Source organism: Caenorhabditis remanei, chromosome X (genome assembly GCF_010183535.1).
Source record: "Caenorhabditis remanei strain PX506 chromosome X, whole genome shotgun sequence".
NCBI lineage: Eukaryota > Metazoa > Nematoda > Chromadorea > Rhabditida > Rhabditidae > Caenorhabditis > Caenorhabditis remanei.
This window is the reverse complement of record NC_071333.1, coordinates 969815-993686: the sequence shown is the minus strand read 5'-3', so window position 1 is coordinate 993686 and position 23872 is coordinate 969815. Positions and strand designations below refer to the sequence as shown.

Sequence of the window (23872 nt, the reverse complement as noted above, 5' to 3'; positions counted from 1 at the left end):
ACAAGCTAGACCAGTTTTGATGTTTCTGTTGCCATACTTGATCATTATCATGCTTGCTTGTTAGAGTTTTCAGGCTTTTACTGGAATTCTGTGTGTTTTCAAACCAATTCTTGCCAGAGGTAGTCCGGATATGACGGTCCATGCCGTAAAGAGCGCTCAGTAGTCGAAATACTCTGTCGAATTTGAGAGTATTTGAATTTTTGATATTGAGAATCAGTGCAGTTCATCATTTAATTTTACTTCCAGAAGGCGAGGGAGAAGAGGGAACCGAAGAGACCACCGAAGAAGAAGAAGCTCCAACCACAACTCCAACTACCACAACTACCACCACTGAAGAGCCAACCACCGAGGCACCAACTCCAAAACGTATCAAGTCTCTCATTCAGAAGAAAATCAAAAAACACCCAAAGAACTTCGGATCAAAGACCTATGAGATTCTGAAGAAGCAAGAGACTGTTAAAAAATCGAAGATCGAATTCCCAGAAACTTTTGAAGACAGTTTGGAGATTACCGACGACTCTTCTAAGTCGGAAGAACCACAGGAGCCAGAAGAGGTGTGTTTTGGCGGAACGGAATGTTTTTAATTAACAGAAAATAGTTGTTGTTTTCATAATAGCTCTGTTTTTCAGACATACTTCTCAGAGTGGTCCGACTGGACTCCATGCACCAAGAGTAACGAGAGACAAGTCCGCAGAAGACGTTGTCTAAACCTAAGAAAGTGTCTTGGAGCACTCATGCAAGTCCAGAATTGTCCTGAAATCATTCCAACAACTAGTATGCGACAAGCGACAATTTTGAGTCGGAAAGTTAAAAATGCATGATTTCAGCTCCACAAAACAACGAAATGATCCGATCTGTGGTGTCAGTTGAGGGAGATGAGTACGATGAGCCAATTGCTGTCGACAACATTTCCGTTGACTCAGTCCCAAGTCGTCTTCTTCCAGTTCTCAATGAACAGGTTTGGGGACAATGGCAAGGAACTTGCCAGGTGAGATTTGGAAATGGGAATTCTAAATGGTAGAATCTGAGAAAACTTTCTTGATGTTCCGATAGTGATATGATAAAATACTACAGTACCAACAAAACGTGATTCAATACAGTATCAGTGACCACGAACATTGAAAAACACTGTGACATCATCATATTCAAAACAACAATTTGAGAAATTACTGTATTTTTTCTATTTTCAGCAATTCGCCTCTTCCCAACCATGCAACAACGGCAGCATGATTGGATTCGAGTCTCGTGAATGCATTGCCAAGGACCCAGCTCAATGCGAGGGACCATTTTTCAGATACTGTACTCTTTCCTGTTAATTACCATTCAATCATTGACCAGATTTTCTCAACGTGTACTTTGTAATCCAAATTTTAAGTTTTTTTTTTCACTATTAATTCCTAATAAATGTTAATTTATTAAATTCGCTCTGAAGTTAGAACCAATCGGATTAAAGTTCAAAGATCATTAATTCAAATTTGATTTTGATGATTTCGCGGGCCTAGTCGAATTGCAAGGCCGCTAGACAAACAGATATCCGCTCATCATTTTTTCAATGTCACATAGAGAATATTTACAAGAAATCCGAAACCAACGGAACAGAATGAGAGAGAGAGAAAGGAGACAGTCATCAAAAACATGTTTGAAATTTTTTGGCGCGAAAAGGAATCAAGGACGTCATTTTGGAGGCTAATTTGAATCTTCCTTTTTCTTCGGTTTTATTCGATTTCCATTGGAAAACCGCAGCAATGAATGGGTACAAGACAGATTGGGTGGAAAATCAAAGTGTTTGGATGGATTGTTGTTTGGGAACGGATGGAATTGAAATCTACTATAGATTTGTAGATTTATGGTCAGTAAAAGCATGAAAATATTTTTTTAGCATTATTTTCTAAGATAAACAAAAAATCGGGACAATAAAACATCTGAAAAAGTCTGGAAACGATCTATTAAACCTCAACAAACTTTAACGCAAAATAAATTCGTGTATTTTCTAGTGCATACGTTTTAACAACGCTAATCATCCGATTCATATTCATTGTAGGTTTGAGTTTTCTCGGAAACAGAATGTCAGGAGACGGCTATCCAGTAGTGTAAAATGTAAGGAAGAGTCTCGCTTACTATGAAGTTTTTATTAGAGTAGTAAACGCAGGAGGAGTATAGCTAATACTTAGGTTTTCGAATCTTTCACATAACTTTGCAATGTTGAAAAGTGTTTTATTGTTGTGACTTAAGCTAATCGCTCTGTAGAAATGGGTTTTTTAATAGTTTGATTTATCTAACTAGGGAAGGAACTCAGTTAGGAGATATGGGGCGTGGTTTATATTATTGCAAAGCTGAAAAAACGCTGATTCCTAATATACATTCAGCTTTTGCCCTCGATGCCTGGTATTTAAGAAAAACAAGGTTAAAGTAGTGCAAAAATGACAGAAAAGAATATTTTTACGTATATGTAGTTCATTTGACCCGGTTCTAAGGCTCAAGAGCAAAAGCTGAATATATATTTGGAAACAGCGTTCCCTCAGCTTTTCAATAATATTGGCCACGCCCCATATCTTTAAACTGACTCTATGACCTGCCCTAGTATGCTCAGTTAAACTGATTTTGTGACAGTTTTGTTGTAAAAAAACCATTCGCTAATTACGATGTATCTGTATTCAGTTCGAAAGTGTTACTGTTTATATTCATCTCTACAGTCCTGAAAATCTAATAACTTGATTTTTCTATTCTAGCACAACCATGCATCCGCTTGGCACCATCTGGGTGTGGAATCTTGTCCGTATCCCAAAATAAATGTTGCTGAAAAGAATACTCATCCATTCTCACATTCTCACATTCGTAATTGAATTTACATGTTCTTCGCACATAGTTGTCGTCATTCAAAACACTTCCTCTACTCGAAAGTTTCTCTTTTCTTTGTTTCCTTCCCATCAAAACACAGGCCACACACACGGGGACCCTCTTTCTCAGAGAAAAAAAGAGAGAGAGACCTATTTGCCTGTACATCTCAGCGGGGCCAAATTATCGATCATAAACTAGAGCGCACCATCAAAACAAGACCTGCCATTGTATACGTGCACACACCCCACGTAGTCGGTCCTCTCCTCCTTTTTCCTTTCGCCCGCCCCGCCACCGCTGCTGTTTGTTTGTCCGGAGGGGCCCTCCCTGAAAACGACGACAACAGTATTCATAGCGTCTGCGTCTCGGCTCTCTTGACTCTTTCTTTCTCTCGTTTATACTCTCTTTACCCCCCTTTTTCTAACTGCAACACACATAGTGGGAATAACAGAGAGAATAGAGAGAGAGACTCAGAGAGAAAGAGTAAAAAGGGACAGAGAGAGAGAGAAAAGAGGGACACTCTTCCTTTCGACTAACACTAATCAAACGCAAGGCAATCGTCAACAGTGTGTTGGTTTTGCCCAATTTTTTGTGTGTCCGTCCTTTTATTCAGCCCGTTTTTAGGTTCTCTCCTTGTTCACCACTTTTTTTGGATGTTTCAATTGGTCGGACAAATAACATGTTTCATATTTCATCGTTTTATTGGTGCGTTCTCCTGGATTACTGAAACATGTAGTATGAACTTTGAGCGCGGGTTTTATAGCGTTCAAGGTGATAAAATTGGCGGGAGACAATGTTTTGATAGCGGGAAGACTGAAAAACTGAAAAACAACAAAAGCGAGGCTCACCGAACACCAGATAGGGGTTTTGTATCCGGAGACGCTTGTACTGGGGCACAATAGTTGTCTACAAGCTACTCTTCAACTTTGGTCGGACAATAACCAGAAAAAAGCGAGATGTTGGGAAACAGGAAGTCAACTAGACTACGTTTGTGCTCATAACTGAAACAAACAAAATTTGGTTGCCTTCACTCTCAACAAATATGACTCAATCCGACCTCCAAACCAATCTGGTCGTGTCGTCTTTTTAAATAGAATCCCCAATAAATCTACTCGCTTCCTCTCCCCCCAATCTACAGTACTACTCAAGTTGAGATTGTGAACAAAATAGACGCCCCTATTTTTCTCCGTTTTGAGACTGACAAGAATACTGTTTTTGAGAGGGTATTCTTGTTTTCGTCTTCTCTCTATAATTTGACACGGCGTTCGTTGCTAGGCGGCTCAAAAAATGTAAGACAGGAAAACAAAACCAGAACCATATAGCTGTAAATTTCAGCTTTGTGATTACAAGAAGGCGTCTCACTAACACATTGGTAAATCTTGGCTCCGCCCCCTAAGACATTCGTTTTCCTCATTTTTTCTCTCATAATTTTATTCCTAACCCGGTTTTCTCGTTTCTATGTTATTTTTTTCAATTCTACTCAACAATACTTTTAGGCTCAACTCAAAATGGCCGACAAAGCGCCACCGTATACGGACGACACACCAAACAGTCATGACGGATCACAGGCGGATCATTTAAGAGAATCGTCGAATATGGTGAGTGAGGAAGGATTCGGGGCAAGGAAACTAGTTTTTCGACGGACATTTTTCGTCGTGTCTGGTCGCTTCGAAAAAGTTCAGATGCACTAATCGAATCAGAATCTTTTGGGAGAAGCATGCCCTAAAAAGGGCAAGCTTTTTGTTTGGAGTATAAAAGAGAAGGCGAATCTTCATTCGTTTATCGTTTTTTTTTTTCGATCGACTTTTTTTTCGCAGTGGGGGGTACGGTGGATTCCATTCGATTCTATTCTAAAACGTGGCGTACCACATAGGGGCGGGGACTAGGCTCCACCCTTTTCTTGCAGTTTCGAAACGCAATTCTTTCATAATTATTCTTATGATGATTCCCGTGTTTGCGAAGCGCAGCTAAGACTATAATAAGCCTGCATGAGTTTAGTATTAGTATAGTTCAAGGCATGCCTGGTAAATAAATTCGACTAGTCAGACGTTTTGTTACTTCATCAAATTACTGTATCTGTCGATTCACTTGGATGGGCAAAAATAGTACCAACAGTGACAAATTAGTGACTAAACAACGCTAAATTTAAAAACGGAACGTCCTAAGCGAACTTCCGTCTTTTGATTTTAACTCTTTTCTCAACAACAAAGAATCCAACTGTTTTCCACCGTATTTTTTCAGCGACATGTGATACACACTCACATACATATACACATATAGGGCGCCTACACATTCACCTCCCGTAAACAAAGCATCCTTATCGCCCGGGGGGGGGGGGGCGCTCGCCAACTAAATATACTTTTCCGTATTTCAGAAACTCGACCTCACACCCACAACAGTGACCGAACACAGCCTAATGTGTGCTCAGGACCTTATCGATCAGACTATACGAATGGGATGCCCAAAACGGAATGCCAACGATTTCATGTTCTTTCAGAACGTAGGCGAAGGTTCTTACAGTCAAGTGAGTCGTGTAAGAGGGGTTTATTTCAGGAAAGATGACAAATACAATAAAGTTGAATACGAAAAAAACATGTTTTGGAGAGAAGAACAGCGGAATTAGATGACGCGAAAAAAAGTACAGTACCTCCGTCACAGAAGCGTGTTCATTGGTTGTGCAATTAGAAAACTTCTCACAGATATTTTAGCATATGTTCAGTTAAACCACAATCAGTGTTCCTATTACACAATATCTACTAATTTGTAGGTATTATAGCCAACCATTTGTAATTTAGGTTCATTTTAGTATAGTCGGTTCGTTTAAACCCCTACTTGATCACATACACTATAAAAAGTGCAACTGAACACTTTATAATTTAGGTTCTTTTTAGTATAATAGGTTTTCTCAAACCCCTGCTTGATCACATACTTTTATAAAGGTACACTATAAAAAGTACAACCAAACACTACTTTCCCAGGCATTGCCATAGTTTCGAAAACATTTCGACATACAAAAACATCTAGTGTTTTTCTGAAACGTCACCTATGCCTGATTATCTAGAACGAACAACTCGACATTATGTTTCTCAGCATCTAAACATACTTATAATCCGCTTTTTGACATCAAACGCCAACGCCAACACCTACCAAACGTGTGAAATGTGGAAAAACAATAATCAAGAAGCGGGCGCTGTCCGTCGCGCACACGCGTCGCACTTGAAAGTATAAAAGCCGAGACAAAAAAATATTTTTATAGGTTTTCCGCTGCCGGGAAGTTGATACTGATGGAGTTTTCGCTATCAAAGTTCTTCAAAAGGCTCATCTCGAAAGACATCAGAAGATGGAGGCCATCGTTCGTGAGAAGAACATCCTGACGTATATTACTCAGGAATGTGGAGGACATCCATTCGTCTCTCAAATCTACACTCATTTTCATGACCAAGCTAGAATTTGTGAGTTTGAAGCAGCAAACAGTCGGATTTCATAAAAAGGAGCGGGTCTAGAATACCTGAAAAACAATTTGATCAGCGTGAAGTAATGAGACACGAAAAAACAGAAAGTGTCTAACCTAAAGGAGAACCGGTTTCACATTTTGATAATTTAGCAGCTAGCTCACAAAGAAAGTCTTTTGTGAGCTCTCCGAGTTGTGAGCTCTCAAACTTTTCGAATGGTTGTGCTTTCTCACGTGGCACCACTAATCAGCCACATATATGAAACAGCTCGGTTCCATATGTGTTCCCCAGCGGTTTACCTGTGCTCGTACGTTGCAAAAATGAGAACATCTTTGTACCATCCGCCGATTCGAGATTCTATGTGAAATAGCTTAACCATATGAAAAGATTGAGAGCTCATTAACTAGTTGGCTCGCAAAGACTTTTAGCGTGTTTTGATGGCAAAAATGGACTGCCGAAGTCGAAAGTACCTAAGACTTCCTCTGTCCGCCAGCATAACTTCTGAGCATGCTTACTAGAAAACAATAAAAAGGGTTTGATCCCTAACTTAAATTCTGAAAATCGAACAAAAATCCACCTGGAACCTTAACCCCCCATTTTTTCAGATTTCGTGATGAGTCTCGTGGAAGGCGGTGACTTGGGAGAGTCTCTATGTCATTTTGGATCGTTCGACCTCCCGACTACCAAATTCTTTGCTTCGGAAATTCTCTCTGGTCTTCAATTTTTGCACGACCACAAAATTGTTCATCGTGACATGAAGCCAGAAAACGTTTTAATACAACGCAACGGACACATCATGATTGCTGACTTCGGAAGTGCTCAAACTATCGACGGATTGGTTTTATCCCAGGAGGGATTCACTGAGGAGAACCAGGCTAGCTCCAGATCATCGGATTCCGGCTCGCCGCCGCCAAATCAAAGATTTTACTCCGACGATGAAGGTAGTTAACTCCAACTGTCTATGTGTTGCTGAAAGGTTGTTTTTTTAGAAGAAAACACGACTCGTCGTACTACATTTGTTGGAACTGCTCTCTATGTAAGCCCGGAAATGCTAGCCGATGGAGATGTTGGAGTACAGTAAGTTTCCAAACACCAAGACACCAAGAATCTTGCAATTCAACGATAAATAATTTCAGAACCGATATCTGGGGATTGGGATGCATTATGTTCCAATGTCTAGCTGGACAACCGCCTTTCCGTGCTGTCAACCAATACCATTTACTCAAAAGAATTCAGGAGCTAGATTTCTCTTTCCCAGAAGGATTCCCGGAAATCGTCGAAGAAATAATTGGCAGAATCCTTGTAGCCAACCCGAAGACCCGTATCACCAGCGCCGAGCTAATGGCCCATCCGTTCTTTGAAGATGTCGACTGGAAGAATATTGCCAACGCAAAACCTCCAGTTTTACACGCCTACTGTCCGGCAACCTTTGGAGAGCCGGAGTACTACTCCAATATCGATTCAGTCGAGCCAGGACTCGATGAACGTGCTCTATACCGACTGATGCATTTGTCCCATGAGACTGGAAGTGCTTCCCAGCCATCTACGTGAGTCTAAATCCCTGTAGTAATCAACATAACCGATCTTAATGTTACAGACCTTCTGGAATGGAACAAAGAGACCCCTTCGCACCGTAAGTATAACTTTGATTCAGATTTTTCAAGATTCAACGGTGTTATATTTTTAGGCGTGCCGATTCGTCAGCCGAGAAGGCTCGCGCCGCCCGCGCTAGAAAGTTAGAAGAGCAACGCGTCAACAACCCATTCCACATATTCACTGGAAATATGCTTATCCTGAAACAAGGATACCTGGAGAAGAAGCGAGGATTATTCGCAAGACGACGCATGTTTCTGCTCACCGAGGGACCACATCTCCTGTACATTGACGTCCCAAATCTGGTGTTGAAGGGAGAAATCCCATGGACACCGTGTATGCAAGTCGAGTTTAAGAATTCTGGAACTTTTTTCATACACACGGTAAGAATGTTGATTGGATGTAACTAATGTTGAGTATTTTTTATTTTTCAGCCAAACCGAGTTTACTACTTGTTCGATCTTGAAAAGAAGGCCGAGGAATGGTGCAAAGCTATCGAGGATGTCCGCAAGCGATATGCCAAGACCATCGAGTCGACTTTCAACGATGCTATGCGTGACGGCACTTTCGGAAGCATATATGGAAAGAAGAAGTCAAGAAAGGTTGCAATTATCTCATTATAAACAAATATAATTTTCCTTTTTCAGGAGATGCTCCGTGAACAGAAGGCTCTTCGTCGAAAACAAGAAAAGGAAGAGAAGAAGGCGCTGAAGGCCGAACAACAAGTCAGCAAGAAGCTCTCCATGCAGATGCAAGAGAAAAAGTCTCCGTAAACTCGCCGACTTGCTTCATTCCATTCAACATACGTATCATGTTAGAACTTTCATTTTTTGTTAATCATAGTTCCTTAAGAATTGTATTCTTATCTGTAGGGATCGAACCGCCTAGACTTTCATACACTTTATACACTTTTTTCTGCTTCCACTCTTTTTCGAGTATCATTATGTGTTGTCATACTGTTAACTGTTTTTTTTCTGTATTTCATTGGCTAATCTGTCATCCTCTGACCTCTCTCTGACATAGTTCTCAATGCCTTATAAGCTACCCTCACACTTATTGCCCATTTACTAAGCGTAGTTACTGTGGCGTTCTTTTTTCATACTGTTATTTACTCTCTGTCGTTTTGGTTTTAATGAATGACTAACATTCATTTGGAAGGTTCAAGTTCAATGAACTGGATTTGGTACATATCAGAATTTCAGACAACATTTTATACGGAAAAATAGAACGTGCGTCGATAAAACATAAATATTAGAAGAGGGATATTGAGTAGAAGGTAAGAATGACCAAATTATGTAATTAAGAGTTGAGAGTGGCAAGATATACACTCTTGAAACGGGATAACACTTGAAAAGGATTACACAATGACACAGAATAACCGCCCGTTTCAAGAGTAGTATTTGAAATAATTAATATGACTTAAAACCACTGAGATGATTGAATTGGACGTCTGGATAAAAGGAAGTTGGACCACTTATCTGAAAATTTGTGATAAAAGTAATTTTTTAGATTAATTTTTTTTTGGTTCTATACCTGACTGACTGATGGGCTCTCGATAGTGCTCTCTGCCAAATGTTGCTTGTGAATCTTGTCTTTATGTCGATTCATGAGCCAAACAGTTATCAGTGCTAAGACTGCAAACACAATGGTTATGAGAACCATAACCAGTAGTGCTATCGCCCATCCAAATGATGTGCTTCTTCTGAAAACGAGAATTTTGAAGTTGAATTCGATTGTTTTTTCAAAATTTCAGCCTTACAAATTATTACCCTTGTCATTACAACTAACGAACAACATGTATTTTTCTTGTTTTCACTTACTAGCTGTTTTTACACTGCTTGTTATTTTTCAAATTGTGTCCCTTCTTTTCCAAATACTGTAGCTGATTACAATCTCTCCTATGCGTACGGTATCTGACTACTGTAATTAATGAATAACTACTACCGTAGCCGATAACAATCTCCGTTCCCAGTTGCCCTTTTGAAAGTTCTTCCCTATCTATCGAGCTCATTTTTAAAGATTTTCTTTGGGGTGACACAAATTTCCAAACAAAAAAAAACACGACTATCTTACGCGGCTAGATCCGAAATCGTACAACATCCATGACTACAACACCCAAGTTCACATAAATATGGAATTGCAGTGTCGGCGGTGTTGTAGCGGTAGAAGCAAATGGTTTGTCCGGTTTCCGACACCTCTTGACGGATAAACCCTCCTAAACTGTGTCGGACTAAGTTCTGGGCAGCAGTTGCAACGTTGACACTGAAAAAGTGGAAATGATCAAATATCCAGTAGTTTTTTAACATACGTTGTTGTTGTAGTAGTGGCCGCCAGATATGCTTGTTCCTGTTCGCTGATCGGGAAACTTTCCCAACGAGTCATGTCGCTCAGATCTATTAAAAAATGAATTGAATCGATGAAAAAAAGGACATTTACAAAAGTGAAGATGATGAACTTGGATGGTCAAAGCTTTTCGAAAAATATGTGAAAAGAAAAATATGTAAGATGGGATGAAGAGGTTGTCTCGACATTGTTTATCGGGCCCACTCGACGGCTTTCGTTCATAATTGACCTTTGAGAAATCACCCAACCCACCCCTCTTGTTGAAGGAGGACTGGTCAGAATTAAGAGTGTGCGGGTTGTCTAGTCTCTCTTTTCAACCCGTGTTTTGTTTTGTTTCTTCATTCTATGTACAATAATCGCAAATACTGCATATCCTGTTCAAATCGGTCGGATCTCAAGAGATACATGCACTTACTCAATGCGTTTTTGTTATCTGCGAGAGTGTCCACTCGGCTGATAGTTTTTGCAAGATGAAGACTAGGCGCTGCGTTAAAGTTTTAAATACAAGTGAGCACATGTTCTGTGTTCTTAAAAATAGTAAAACATGTGTATTCAGGAAGAAACGGAAAAAAACAAGTTTGAGGAACGGAAAAGTCGTTAGAATACATAATCAATTTGTTCTTTCTGGTTTTACTGCTCGACTTCACTGTAGTACTCAATGTTTAGGGATCTTGAATGTAGAAAACGATTTGATAAACTATCTTTATGCCTCATATAATATCGGTGATTGGGAAGATTCAACTGCCATGATAATTGCAGAACATATGTCTTGGACAGGTTCACTATTTATGAGTCGGGGACTACCAATTGAAAATTCTTGTTTCTTTTTGAATTAGAAGGTAAAGTATAAGGTAACGGAATGGGAACCTATCTGATCAACTCAAAAAGATAAAATTATGTCACCACTATACAGACACTGGTTATTGAAAAAAGTAATAAAAAAAGTAAGTACCATAAAGGTGGATAAAAAATCATAACCATGCCAAATATCCCAACATGTCAATTTACCCCACCAGGCTTTGTGACTATTAACATTACAGTCCGAGCTCATAAAAAGTTAGGAAATGAAAAATACATTTTGTCAGTGTTCAAAAAAGTTGCAAAAAAAGTGAGAATAAACTAAACAGATTTAGCAACAAAAAAAACAACCGGACACTTTGGAAACATAATATTTTTCCCAGACATTCAAAAACAACCGAACCATGAAAAAAATCCACTTCGATGATTAAATTAACATAAATGACCACTCAAATCAAAATTGAAAAGCAAAAAGGTCAGAGCACTGATAGCATCTGATATCAGAGAATTCTCAATAACGCGAACTGTCTCGATACATATCGCAGGAAAACAAACAAGCCCTATACACCCGCGAAACTGAGCAATAGAGCCCCCACGGTGGTCATTAGCCGATAAGAAAATTGACAGTTTGGTCATGAAGGGACGACAGTTTGCACTCACTTCCCGTTCGCCTAGCTATTTGATTTCCAAAATATTTCGGAATAATTTCAAAACGAACAGGTGAAAATAATAGGAAAAAAGGTAAAAACAAGGCAAGAATGATTGGAACCATTTTCTGATTCGTGAGTGGTTGTATAGACAAGCCCAGTTAAGACTGTCGAGTGTATGAATCAGTCAAGTACTTGCAGTCAGTCCAAAAAACGGTTTGTTTTTTCACCACCCGCACAGAATGCATGAGGACGGGGGTCCAAGCTGTTCAAACAAGGTCAGAGGAATTTGAGAGAAAAAACCAGATTTAAATGATTATGTTATGATTTTGAAATAATTTTAGGTTGTGATGTCATCCCTACAGCACCTGCAGCAGGAATTAAAAAGTATTTTGCGTTTTGAAAACAATATCCTTATGGAGAGCGAACTGCATTTGAGAGTCACTACGAAAGATTTCAAAGAACGTCTAACAGTTTGAAAAAAGTGAAAAATGACGTTAGAAAAAATAGTAGCGGAATTAAAATCACCGAAAAAAGCCAGCCAAGTCAGAAATCTCGAAAGATGAGTTTGCACACCGTGATTTGAGTTTTTGTGTCACTGGTTTTGTTTTTGTTTGAGATTTACAAAACACACCCGGCAAACGACACAAACTGACTGTGTCGGAAAAGGGGAGATAGTTGACCAAGTAGAAAACATACGTACCGATGACCAGTGTATCTTCCTCTTTTTCCGACCTTTATTTGTTAGGGTGCGGTTTTACAAGAGGATGCTTTTGGTTAGCCGCGAAAGATACACAATAACTGTATGAGCAGAGGAAGAGAAAGCGGATTTGACAGCTTTTCATGAGTTTCGAAATACCCAAAACGTAAAAGCACAAGGTAAAATACATTGCTCTTTTGATATGAAAGTTTTATTGAAAACTGTTGCTCATAAATACAATGGTATTATTCTATGATACAATTTCGTTAAATGTTGTTCCAAGATTTATGTACAATTAATCTTTTCATATTTCCTTCAGTGTCTGCAGTCTCGCTTCTCATTTCCAAATCCCAACTCCAAGTTGATAGAACCAAGGTTGAAAACTGGGATTTGATGCAAATCGGTGCTCACATATTTCTGTGGGATATGCCAAAACAGACGTTTTTGGCATTTCTGAATACAAAAATTGAAGTTTGGCTAGTCAAGTGTACATACCACATTCTCATCATTACAGTCATGGTAGATTTTGAGTGCTGGCTCAATTGTTCCTCTCTCATAGGTTCCTCCAGTGACATGGAATTTACCTTCGTCGTCTGTTTTCTTTTCATCCAATAGGTCGTCTCGGTCTCTTCCTGGAATTGGTAACAAGTTATACTATTTGTAGCAGAACAATCAGTACTCAAAACTCAAAATGTCACGGAACGCTTTCATTTCCACTACCCGTATGACCTGCTTATCAATCAGGACTAGACACAAAATACATAAATTTTTGTTTCTCGTTTTACAGTTTTCTAATTTGAAAAAAAAAAAACTAATTGTGCTCAGTTAGAAAGACTACACTGTTTATTAGGGTTGTAAAAACACTAAAAATTTTTATCAGGCACAATTAAAGTGAGGGAATTCACTTTTTCCGACATTTTGACAGGTTTAAGATGCGTTTCACATTTGTGCCATAGTGTCATTTTGAAAATGAAAAAAACCTTATTTCCTCTTTTTTAGTTCTCTTCGTTATGACAGCTCGATGAGAAATTCTGCGATGTTATTCTGGCAGAAGACGTGAGCACATCGCTCGTTAGTTATGAATAGATGCAGAGAAAACAGACAAGAAAGAAGAGACAACTGGAGAGCCACATATGGGGACTTCATAGTGGCACGGCTAAGCGCGGTTATACGAGACTGGAGAAGGAGCAAAAGAGCTGAATAACATGAAAATAAGCTCGTTTCATGAGAAAACAAAAAACACGGCGGATACCTCACAACTATTTTTGAGAAAAAAAAACAATTTTCGAGGGAAACGACTTGAAAAGTTTGAAAATGTTTTATGACTGGAAAATTCACTTCTGCTGGAAAAAAGATCATTACAGGTTAAGTAAGCACACTGCGTCGTCTAGAAAAACTGATCTACAGTTGACACTTACAGTATCTCAAATACAATGATTTCTTTCAGTTCATAACTAAACATTTACTGGGTTTTATTAAAACTGTAATGGCAATGTAGCAACATACCATGGTCTCTATCAATAAGTTTGACTGGAACATTCACTAACGGCTCATCACCACAAAATAATCTTCCGGCAACTGAGACAGCTTGAATCGGAAGGTCATGTACGGTTTCAACTCCGCGGGATGAAACTGCAGAAATTGATAGAAGCAGAACGGTAGAAAGAACTCTCATTTTGGAAGTGGAATCTGAAAATCTAAATTTAGTTTATGCACAATACCTACCGGACTGATACAACTGTCAAATACTTTTGACTGGGTAGTTGAAGAAAGAGAAAATCACAAAATAGTGCACAGCTGACGACTTTCAGACCTCTTTGCGGGTTATTTTGGTGGTATCAGTTCAAAAATATTATCATCTTCAAACGGTATTGTTGCTATTGTGAGCTGACACCCATGCAATTTTCAATGATAAGACTGTATTGAACATTGATTTGTGTTTAACTGTCAAAGACAAACTATGATCACAAGTGAGCATTTTGTTGACGTCATATTACTTCTATTAAAACGTCAATTCCAATCAAAAGTGAAGTATGGTCTTTTGTAGTTGATAATCTTTGTACATACATCTTGTTTTAAAACTTTGAAAATATACCAGCCTGGCGATTCAATGATTTTGAATGGATGCCATATAAAACCACTGTCGCAAAACAAACACTTTTGTACCAAAAAATTAAATAAAAATGTTCTGCAAAAATTTTAATAAAGTTTTTCTTACAAATAGCACATACAATTTGATTTCACTCCATCGTATTACCCGATATTTTGAGATGAGGCTTTAGAGACCTAACTGCTTCACTACCTTTTTTTCACATTAATAGCTACACAAAGCAGCGTATGTGAAGTGTATCAACTAAAATCAGCAAAACTTTGTGATTTATGTAAAGGAAAACCAGAGTCAGATGAGACAGAAAATATACGAATAAAAGCAAAAATGAAGTCACGAATAATCAAAAATGAGATTTGTAAAGGAATTAACACAAAAAGGAAAGAAATCAAGAACAAAGTGTATGGGTGGGAAGCAACGGTCTTGTGACTATTACCCTGTTTAGTAGGTGACACTAAAATTTATTATCTTTAAAATATTTGTATTGTTTTTAGAAATGTACGTTACGCTTCAAATTTTATAAAAAAAACACAACGACGTTCCACAGAAATTCATTCAGACAATCTTATAAAATAATCAGAATGGCCGGGTCGGGCTGAGATTTTGCTCGGCCCAGCCCGTCGCCTTGACTTCAAGAAAAGGTATCTATTTTTGGCCAAATTTTTTGAAATTTACAACAAAGGTCTAATTTCTTGATGCATAACTATTTGTTGATTGAATTCTGAAATATAATAAGATTGGACATTTACCTGAAAAAACTAATAGAAATTTTAAAATTTCGTTCAAAATTTAGTTCAAACAGTTCTGAATTTGAAACTCAGGGCCGACAGGCTGAGCGGGCCGAAAAAAAATCCGATTTCGGTCCGGCCCGGCCCGTGTCAAGTTTGCAAAACAGTTTGTTCTCCGAATTTCAATTTTTTCGACATTCAAGATTAAGCAACAATAAAAAACTAGTCGGTTCTCAGATTTTGCTCCAAAATATCTTTTTCTATTTATTGTTCCTATTAGTTCTGATCCTATTCTGATTTGAATTCACGTTCCTCTTCCTGTTTTTCAAAGTTATTCCAAAAAGATGCATGCACCAATATCAAGCGGAAATGATGAATTCACCTTTTTCAATACCAAAAGCTATTTAAAAACTTCAGCTTTTCCGATGTATGTTTGATGACGTTGTATTATAACCGGATTTTGTTTTATTACACGTTACACTCACGTCGTTATTAAAATTTAATTGTCGGATGTTTTCAGTTTTCAGAGAAAACTCTTAGTTTCTCTCTGTTTCAATTCATTGTGAAAAGTTTGAAGTTTGTTCTGGCACAATACCTTCATTAGACTGAAATTCTGAGAACGATTGCTGTTCTTTTAATGTTAGACATTGGCATTTTTTGTTGTAATGAATATCTGAGACCAGCTACTTTGAAACATTCAGGACGAGTTGTGGATTGAAATTTTTTTGGTTGTTTTTAAAAGTAAATTTACCATGTATTTGCACTGTTCATTTGTTCATTGAAGAAATTTGGAAATAATTGAACAATTTTTGAGTTCATATTGTTCCTAGAAGCCGTTCTTTTTAGGTATCAAAAACGTGTTCACAGTTGGAAGTAAAGCACTTCCGACATTTATCCAAAACCAACTCGCTTCCGTTGTACATAATTTCTGTCAGATTTCTGAAGTATAGCTTCATCCGGTTTTATTAGTTATAACCAAATTTGATTGACTGACTGACAGATGTTTCCCCCAATGAATTCAATGAAAATCTTTCACAGGAAGACTAAATTGGATGAATTCGGTGAATGGTGGTTTTTCTGAGAGCTGAACATGACAATTTTTTTCACTTCGCACTTTTCAGCATTAATTTTCACGGAGGTTCTCTCTTTTGCTTTTCTAAGATTATAACTTTAAAAAATAGTTGTGAAACCGGTTGGTGATATTTTAACTAGGTTTTTTACCCATCAATAACACTAATGTTCATAGGAAAACACTGTTCAATAGAATTTCGACCACACTCCTCCAATTTTTCCACCCATTACCCCCACCCGGAGGTCAGTGACCTCAAGCTAGTGACGATGGATGAGTCACGTACACTAGTTTTGTAAACTTTTTGAGAGAGTGATTCACTTTTCCCTCCCAAGAGGAGTTGATGCTTGTTTTGTCTGCTGCTCTGTTTGCCGTCATCACAAATCTCGTTTTTTTAGTGGGAGTACCGATAACTTTGATTTTTGATACAGGTCGAGTGACGAGTATCACAACCTTCTAACTCTTTTGCATAATCCTCGCTCGAGTTTCTGTTATGAAATTTTGTTTGACTTTTTATGGAATTATGACTTCTCTGTTGACCCAGCCTGTGTGCCGCTCTCTATTTCTGAACTTTGACTATTTTAAATTTCTAGTGTACATACATAAAATTGGATTTCATTACTATGGGCTAAAAAAACGCTTTGAAGACTTTGTCTTCTAGCAAACTTCATTTGTATTCGAAATTAGCCTGTCCGGACGTGTTTTCCATTTCTAGATTCCCGGAAATTTGGTTCTCGACGATGTCTCTCTCTCTCATTACAAATTTACTCGGAGCATTCCCGTCTGTTTACAAATGACGCTAAAGTATGACTTGTTATTCGAATCAAATATGTTTATGTACGATTTATTCGAAGTCATGTGTTATTTTTACCACTTTTCCGTTTTCAACTTTCATAATAATCCCAATAATAACTAATAACTTTGCAAAAAAAAACAAAAGAATGGAAATGAAAAGTTTTCTCATCTCTTTTCGAATCCATTTTCTAAAATGAAAACACCGCCACCGTTTTCTTCGCTTTTCAAAAAAAATCTCGTTTTGCCCGTCTCTTGTGAAATCGAAATGGCTTGGTAGCAGCTGAAGGAGAGGAAGAAGAAGCAGGAGGGCCAAGAAGAAGGCAGTCGTCTTCTTTTCCCTTCGTTTTCTTCGTTTTTACGCCCGTTCATTTCACTCGTCTCTCTTTTCTCTCCCTTCGCCCCGTCCTCATCTCCATCCATCTACCCATTATTCTCTTTTCTTTGCCATTTTTTTGTCTGCACTCTCTTCGATTTGTGCACTATTCTAAGCGCACGCGGCACGTAGTGTAGAGCTGTCACTTCTTTTTCTTTCGGTTCTCTTCTACTCTCCCAAGAGAGAAAAAGAGAGAGAAAGGAAATATACACACGAGTTTGTGTACCCTGAACCTTAAACACACATTCCTCGCATGATAACAATTTTTCTATACTTTTTTTGGGTATTATTACTAAAGTTTCATATTAGTATAGTTGCTTATCTAACATAAGTATTGCATTTCATTCAAACCACGTCTCTCTCTCGACACTGAAGAATTTAGAACTGTAGTAATCATCAATTCCGCTTCAAGGAGTTTACTTTCTCGGGCGTTGTCCAATTTTTTGTCACTGGGCTTGTCACTTTTGAAACCTTGTCAAATATTATGTCCCTGTTCCCCAAATTCTGGTCCCTCTCTATCAAAAAACGTGTATGTTTTTATAGAAACCTGTTTTTTTGTTACTATGTTTTTGTTTTTGTGTTTATTTTTCTGTGTTCACGAAACATTTTTCAATAAGTTTACATTTTCCCATGACCGTTTTCTCTTGAATCCGGGAATATTTTTTCTAACATTTCCCACCAAATTTTTCTTTTTTTTCTTTCCCCCGCAGTTCCCTCAACATTTTTTTGTTTCAGTTTCTCAAATCAGTTTTTATGGTATCAAATCAGCGGGGAGAGACCGCAAAACAAATGCGAATCAAAATCATGTGATGTAAACTGAAAGTGCATTTTTGATAGGGAGAAGGGTTGTAATCTCTCCGGTTTTTAGTCTTATTTCCTCTTGGCTTTTAGTATAATCAGTTTTTTTGATATCTAAAAAAGATAGTGAATTACGAAAGATTGAAAACGAGAAAAAAAAACACATTTTAGTAACGAAAACATATGAATGGTTCTGTTTTCGAGAAACGATACGTCATTTGTATTGTTGTTTTTATTTCTATCCTCTCCATTCCCTCGGTCAATTCATTAGTTCTTGTTATCGAACTGCTTGTGCATTTTTTCATTTTTTCTACCAACAAATTTCTATTCCCATCCCACGCAAATAAAGACTCTCTTTTTGAACTTTCGTTTTTTCACCTCCTCCGTTTGCCAACAACTTTCATACCCTTTCGTTGTGCAAACTTTTCAAGGAACCTCCCTTTGAGCAATTATAGAATTTTAACATTTTCGAAATCTGTGTGTGTAAAACGTTTCTATAGCTACTAGAGCTTGTCTCTATTTTTCTTTTTCTCTTTTTTCTTTGTTTTCGGCATGCATTTACACTCTAGGCACGCATGAACTCTCTGGTCACATGGAAAGCGGAAAAGCACAAACGTCAGTTGTTTTCTTTTTTATGAACCCTAGAGGATGCTCCCTAGTGTCGGTAAATATCAACAGCCGATATTTTTTTAAAGCATATGTGAGAGAGGAAATAAATAACATTACTTCCATTTCGTATCAAATTCGGTCTAGCGAATAGAAATTGGGTGGTTTGAAAACTTCCATTCAATACTTTTGGTAACTTTTTTGGGGCGAGATGTACAACTTATTGGCTCATATTCTGAAAGTATTATCGGTAATAGTGAACATAATAAGTTTTTGGAGATACGTTTTTCTTAAGTAGATTATGTCACTAAAACGCATTTTTAAATTCAAACTCATATCTAAAAATGATCTTCGGGGTCTCCGTAGGTCATTTTTTCTATCACGGCTTCAGTTTTATGATCCAATCTAATTCCGAAAATGGGTCATCCGAACTTTCTCAATTCTACTAAAAGTTTAGACCAACTTTTCTTAATCTTAGAAAAGGTCTTGTTTCATTTTTAAAAGATTCGCATGTCTCAAACTTGATTTCTCGGTGACCAACTTCTTGAAAAACTGAATGTTGAGCAGTTTTGTTATATTCAGATTTATTTTTCAAACCCGCGATTCAACCTATCAGAAACTCCAAACTCAGATTTTGTGAGCTATGATAACCCCAGAATCAAATTTCTCGAACCATTTTTCAAAAAATTAAACTTTGCCTAGACACTCCGAACTTTCGACAAGATCAGGCAGTATATCAATATCAAAAGATCGGTATACGAAAAAAGTTTCCGGAAATTCATACTTAGAAATTCCGAAGCAAACGATAGTCAAGTTAACGGCCATAGTGAAATTGGTCGTGGGGGGGGGCGCAATTTATTTACATGCTGTCTATTGGCAGATTCCTCTTCGTTTCCTTCATTCCACTCCTCTCTTTCATGCTTTAACCTTGCTACTGTGTGCGTGCGGGGTGGGTCGGGGTGAATGCGCGATCGACATTTTTCCCAACGGCGCAAGGTGAAATTTGAATGTATGTATGCATTCATTGCGTGTGTCTGTGTGTGTGTGCATGAAACTCCCGCCAACACGAGTCACAATATATTTGCTTCTTCTTCTGCTTCTTCCTCTTTCTTATTCTCCTACTCACCTTTTCCTCCCTGCTCTCCTTAACCCGGCTTTTGTCGTTCTTTTACTTGGCATGTGTGCTTATTCTCAACTTTTCCCATGAACACTTGCCAGCAGGATTTTTTCTTGACTCTAGCCAACTGACTCATTTTGTGCATGCTCTAAATATCTTTTCTGCAACTCCCACTTGACTCCGAGCGCTATGGAAATAGTTATTCGAAAAGATGAGATGGTTTCACTAGTCTATCAGACATTCTAAGCCTAAAGTTTTTCTCTTATATACCTTTTTCTCTTTTTTGAATCTCCATTGTTCTTTTTCCCTACTCTGTCAAACTTTTTTTCTTCCAGATAAACCAAAAACAAGTGAATGAACCAATAAAACAGTACAAAAATGGATGAAATTGCAACTTCCTCGGAGATCACAGAAACATTTGTTTCTGGTAAGAGCTCTTTCTTTTTTTTTCTAACTGACTATTCTCTAAATTTCGAATTTTCAGACCCGAACTCCAGACAGTTCGAGGAAGATGGACACCCTCCATTGGAAACCCGCCATCTGAACATGATACACGAGGAATTGGAGAAATTGAACATATCGACGGATGTAATTAACAAAATGGAAGTTCAGTTGGATGCGGCCCGGGCAGATTTTCGGGAAACACAAGTTCAGTGGTCGGAGAAGTTGAAAGAGTTATCGAAACAGTACTCCAGTCAGATTGCGAAGGCCCGGCCGTTTTATGAGCTGAAAATTAAGGTTAGCCATTCCCATATATTTCATTTTCGCTAACTTTTCAATTCCAGGAACGAACACTCCGAGAAGAGTCCCAAAAAGCAGCTGAGCGATTCGAACGGGCAACTTCAATCCTTGCAATTGCAAAACAACAAGTCTCGCTCACACAAGAAAGTCTGTCAAGACAGACATCTGTACTTCCGGAATGTCTAGAGGTGAGTTGCATAAAAATAAGTGTCAAGTGTCTAGTTCTCGTTCATCAGATATTTAGTTCTCATTGCAAAAAGCTAAACGTTTCATTGCTTCTGTTTCTCTGAAAGAAAGCCGGTTTGTGAGATTTCGCAATACTTTTCGGCTTCTCCAACACATATGAAAATAGTTTAGATATAAATACAATAAACCTCTTTCACGAGATGTGTGTTAATACTATCCAGATGTGCAAATAAATAAGTTTTCACGTAAAAATTTAGGTGCTCAATCATCACATCCAAAGAGTCCGAGAGGTTGAGGAGGAAAGGACAGCGGCGGAATCTTTACATGCATCAAAAGCACATGCAATGCTCCATCTGGCAGAAAATATTAGAGCTATGGAAAAAGATAATAGGTAGGGTAACACAACATGAAAAAAAACCAAATAGATATGAAGGAATTCTGTTGGATGTTCATAATACTAAAAGATTGGTGTAGAAATGGCTTCAGTTGTGGGGAAACCAGTTAACTTGAAATAAGACTCGGGCGGTTTTGCAGATATTCTAAATGTTCAATAAGGGTTAGATTCGACGTGTGAAATGCTAACGAGATGTTTTTTGAGTATATTACTCCCAATTTACGACTTAAACACTTAAATTGTCGAAAACCAGGTTAATAATATTAGCATTGCCATATGTAAAAAAGCAACTGCGGTAAAACGTCTTTTCAGACGAAAAAAATGAAAATGATTTTTCGAAAAATCTCCAACTATTAGTTTCAAACCAATCATATTCCAGATATGCTATCAAAAAGTCCCGGTTATATTTCGAAAAACGACTGGAGTTTACAAAAATCCTAGAAGCACAGAAGGCCACTATCCTATGCTTGGAAGCTGAAGTCCGACAGAAAAAGAACGACTACACAACCTCACTGAGAAATCTGGAGAGGATCAGTGAACGAATTCACGAGGAACGATCGACGGGATCTGGGGAGAGTGGTGTTTCATCTGACCAGGAAGATAGGCTAGACGACTACAAGAGTAGTGATAGTCTACCTGGCAATCCGCCGCCATACGCACCAACTGCACCTCCTCCGTATGAGGACAAGTATATTATTGATAAGGTTGGTGGGACAATTTAATTGACAACTGGTAAATAATGAACAATTTCAGGATGATGACTCTATCGTTCTCAATATGATGAAAGCGGAGCAGGAAGAAGAAGGAGAGAAACGACACTCCAGATCTTTAGGGTCCGGTGTGATTCTTCTTGCCCAACAACTGATTGGAAATGGAAACGCAACTGAAAAACACAATCTCACTCCACCAAGGTTTGTAGAATTTTTTTTAATTAGGATTTTGTATTTCATTCCAGTGTGCAGAAGAACTCCTTTTGTCAATTTGTAAAAAATTCTTTAGATTGATTAATTTTAAAGTCATGGATAGTTTACTCTGCTTAAAAACTTGCAGTTTCCGAATCCATCAGTTAAAACTCTTACACAATAAACAACGAGACGTGATAAAATAAGCAATAAGCAGGGTTGAGTGAACATTTCCAGGAACTAAAATTTTTACTCTCTAGAGGAAACTGCAAAATGACCAAATTTTCAGATCGTGTTTTTTTTTCATAAAACAAGTATCTTCTGTTCCAGACACGGTGAAGAAGCAGACATTAGCTACCATACCCGTCCAATTGGACTCTCAGATGGATCTGACAACTCCGAAGTCTCTTCTCTTGCCTCATTCAATATTGGAGATGATGACACCGTATCGAAAATGCTAATGAGTCATTCCGAACTCATCAAGGTAATAATTTTTCATACCCGGATCAATGTTAAATCGAATATTTTTAGGACATCGAACTGGCCACAGACCGTGTAGGACATATTCTCAAGCCGACCGTCAAAAGTGTATCAAATGCTCATGAAGCGTAACCAGTGGTTACAAAAGTTGTATTAATGATAGATCTATGATTCCCTAAATACTTTGTATTTTCTCATTTCTCGCCTGTATTTTTGCCTCAAAATCTTCTTTGTTTTTGGAAATTGGATATATTTGTAGTTAGGGCTCTCGCAAGTCTCGGGTGGACGCTTCTTTGTTTTTGTCGAATTTCTCTCACACCTCTACCAACTTGCCTCAGTTTTACTTCGTGTTTTTCATTTTTAACTTTTTTCTCTTTCGCGGATCAATTTAGTGAACACAAAACAGATACAAATGAAATATTTCGGTTCGAAACACTAACCCATGTTTATGAAAATTCTAAAATATGAAAAATAAACATTTTTAACTTTTTAATATTTTTGATACAAAAAACTATAATACACAGGTTTCTGTCTCGAACCCAGCACAAGTAAGATTTGACTTATAATGGGTCAGCTTCATGTATAGTAAAATAGAAAATGGTCTGGAGGTATGTGGATTGGAATATGGTAGTTCGTCCGACCTGTGCTCTTAGGAGACGGGGAATTTCACAGAAAAGTTACTTATGTTCTGAGCTCAAGGAAGGTAAGTGAATGGAGAGGAAATTGGAATCTCTTACTCTTTTCGACTAGTATGTACTGTAACCTCACACTTGGTAAAAAAGAGTAACACACGTTTTATTCTCTAATTTTTTCCCGATTGGCAATACACAAACTACTTGATGTGATCCTCAAGTCATGAAAAGATCAACAGTTTGAGTTTCACAATCAATGACCGGCGGTGCCGTGAGTAAGCTATCCGTTTCTATCTTTCTTTCTCTTGGATGTTTTCGGTGGAAGCCGCAACACAGAATAAGAGGAGAGTCGTGGCAAACGGCACGGAAGCTTTACACTCTGATTGTCGAGTTTTGCCCGGTGCCTCCCCACTCTCCTATCTGCGGTACTTCATTCTGTACACTGTTCGACTTTGCAATCGGCTCTGCCCTCTCTCCAGGATCAACACTGTTCTTACGGCAAACTGGTGTCTTAGGCTATTGAGCGGCAATTCAGTCTCAGTCTCACATTATGTGCAAGAAGTCTGAGCTCAGCCA

The 23872-nt window shown here is 38.1% G+C and overlaps 4 protein-coding genes across 4 annotated transcripts; 2 read left to right on the top strand and 2 right to left on the bottom strand.

Moving 5' to 3' along the window:
- Positions 1–4343: 4343 nt before the first annotated feature.
- Positions 4344–8653, top strand: GCK72_022262 (uncharacterized protein; the record flags this gene model as incomplete). The annotated part of the gene is made up of 10 exons (XM_003106803.2): positions 4344–4433; positions 5210–5359; positions 6092–6287; positions 6893–7228; positions 7277–7364; positions 7424–7834; positions 7885–7920; positions 7975–8263; positions 8315–8482; positions 8528–8653. The coding sequence occupies 10 exons, from the start codon at positions 4344–4346 to the stop codon at positions 8651–8653; spliced, it is 1890 nt and encodes a 629-aa protein (XP_003106851.2).
- Positions 8654–9289: 636 nt separating this feature from the next.
- GCK72_022261 (uncharacterized protein) lies at positions 9290–10262 on the bottom strand (the record flags this gene model as incomplete). The annotated part of the gene is made up of 4 exons (XM_003106816.2): positions 9290–9358; positions 9414–9582; positions 9954–10142; positions 10189–10262. 4 exons carry the CDS (start codon positions 10260–10262, stop codon positions 9290–9292), a joined length of 501 nt encoding a protein of 166 aa, XP_003106864.1.
- A 2421-nt stretch (positions 10263–12683) lies between these two features.
- On the bottom strand, positions 12684–14043 carry GCK72_022260 (uncharacterized protein; the record flags this gene model as incomplete). Its single annotated transcript, XM_003106958.2, has 3 exons — positions 12684–12821; positions 12864–13000; positions 13875–14043. 3 exons carry the CDS (start codon positions 14041–14043, stop codon positions 12684–12686), a joined length of 444 nt encoding a protein of 147 aa, XP_003107006.2.
- Positions 14044–20339: 6296 nt separating this feature from the next.
- Positions 20340–22796, top strand: GCK72_022259 (uncharacterized protein; the record flags this gene model as incomplete). The annotated part of the gene is made up of 8 exons (XM_003106859.2): positions 20340–20388; positions 20446–20699; positions 20747–20890; positions 21146–21279; positions 21662–21986; positions 22036–22193; positions 22515–22668; positions 22716–22796. 8 exons carry the CDS (start codon positions 20340–20342, stop codon positions 22794–22796), a joined length of 1299 nt encoding a protein of 432 aa, XP_003106907.2.
- Between the last annotated feature and the right edge of the window lie 1076 nt (positions 22797–23872).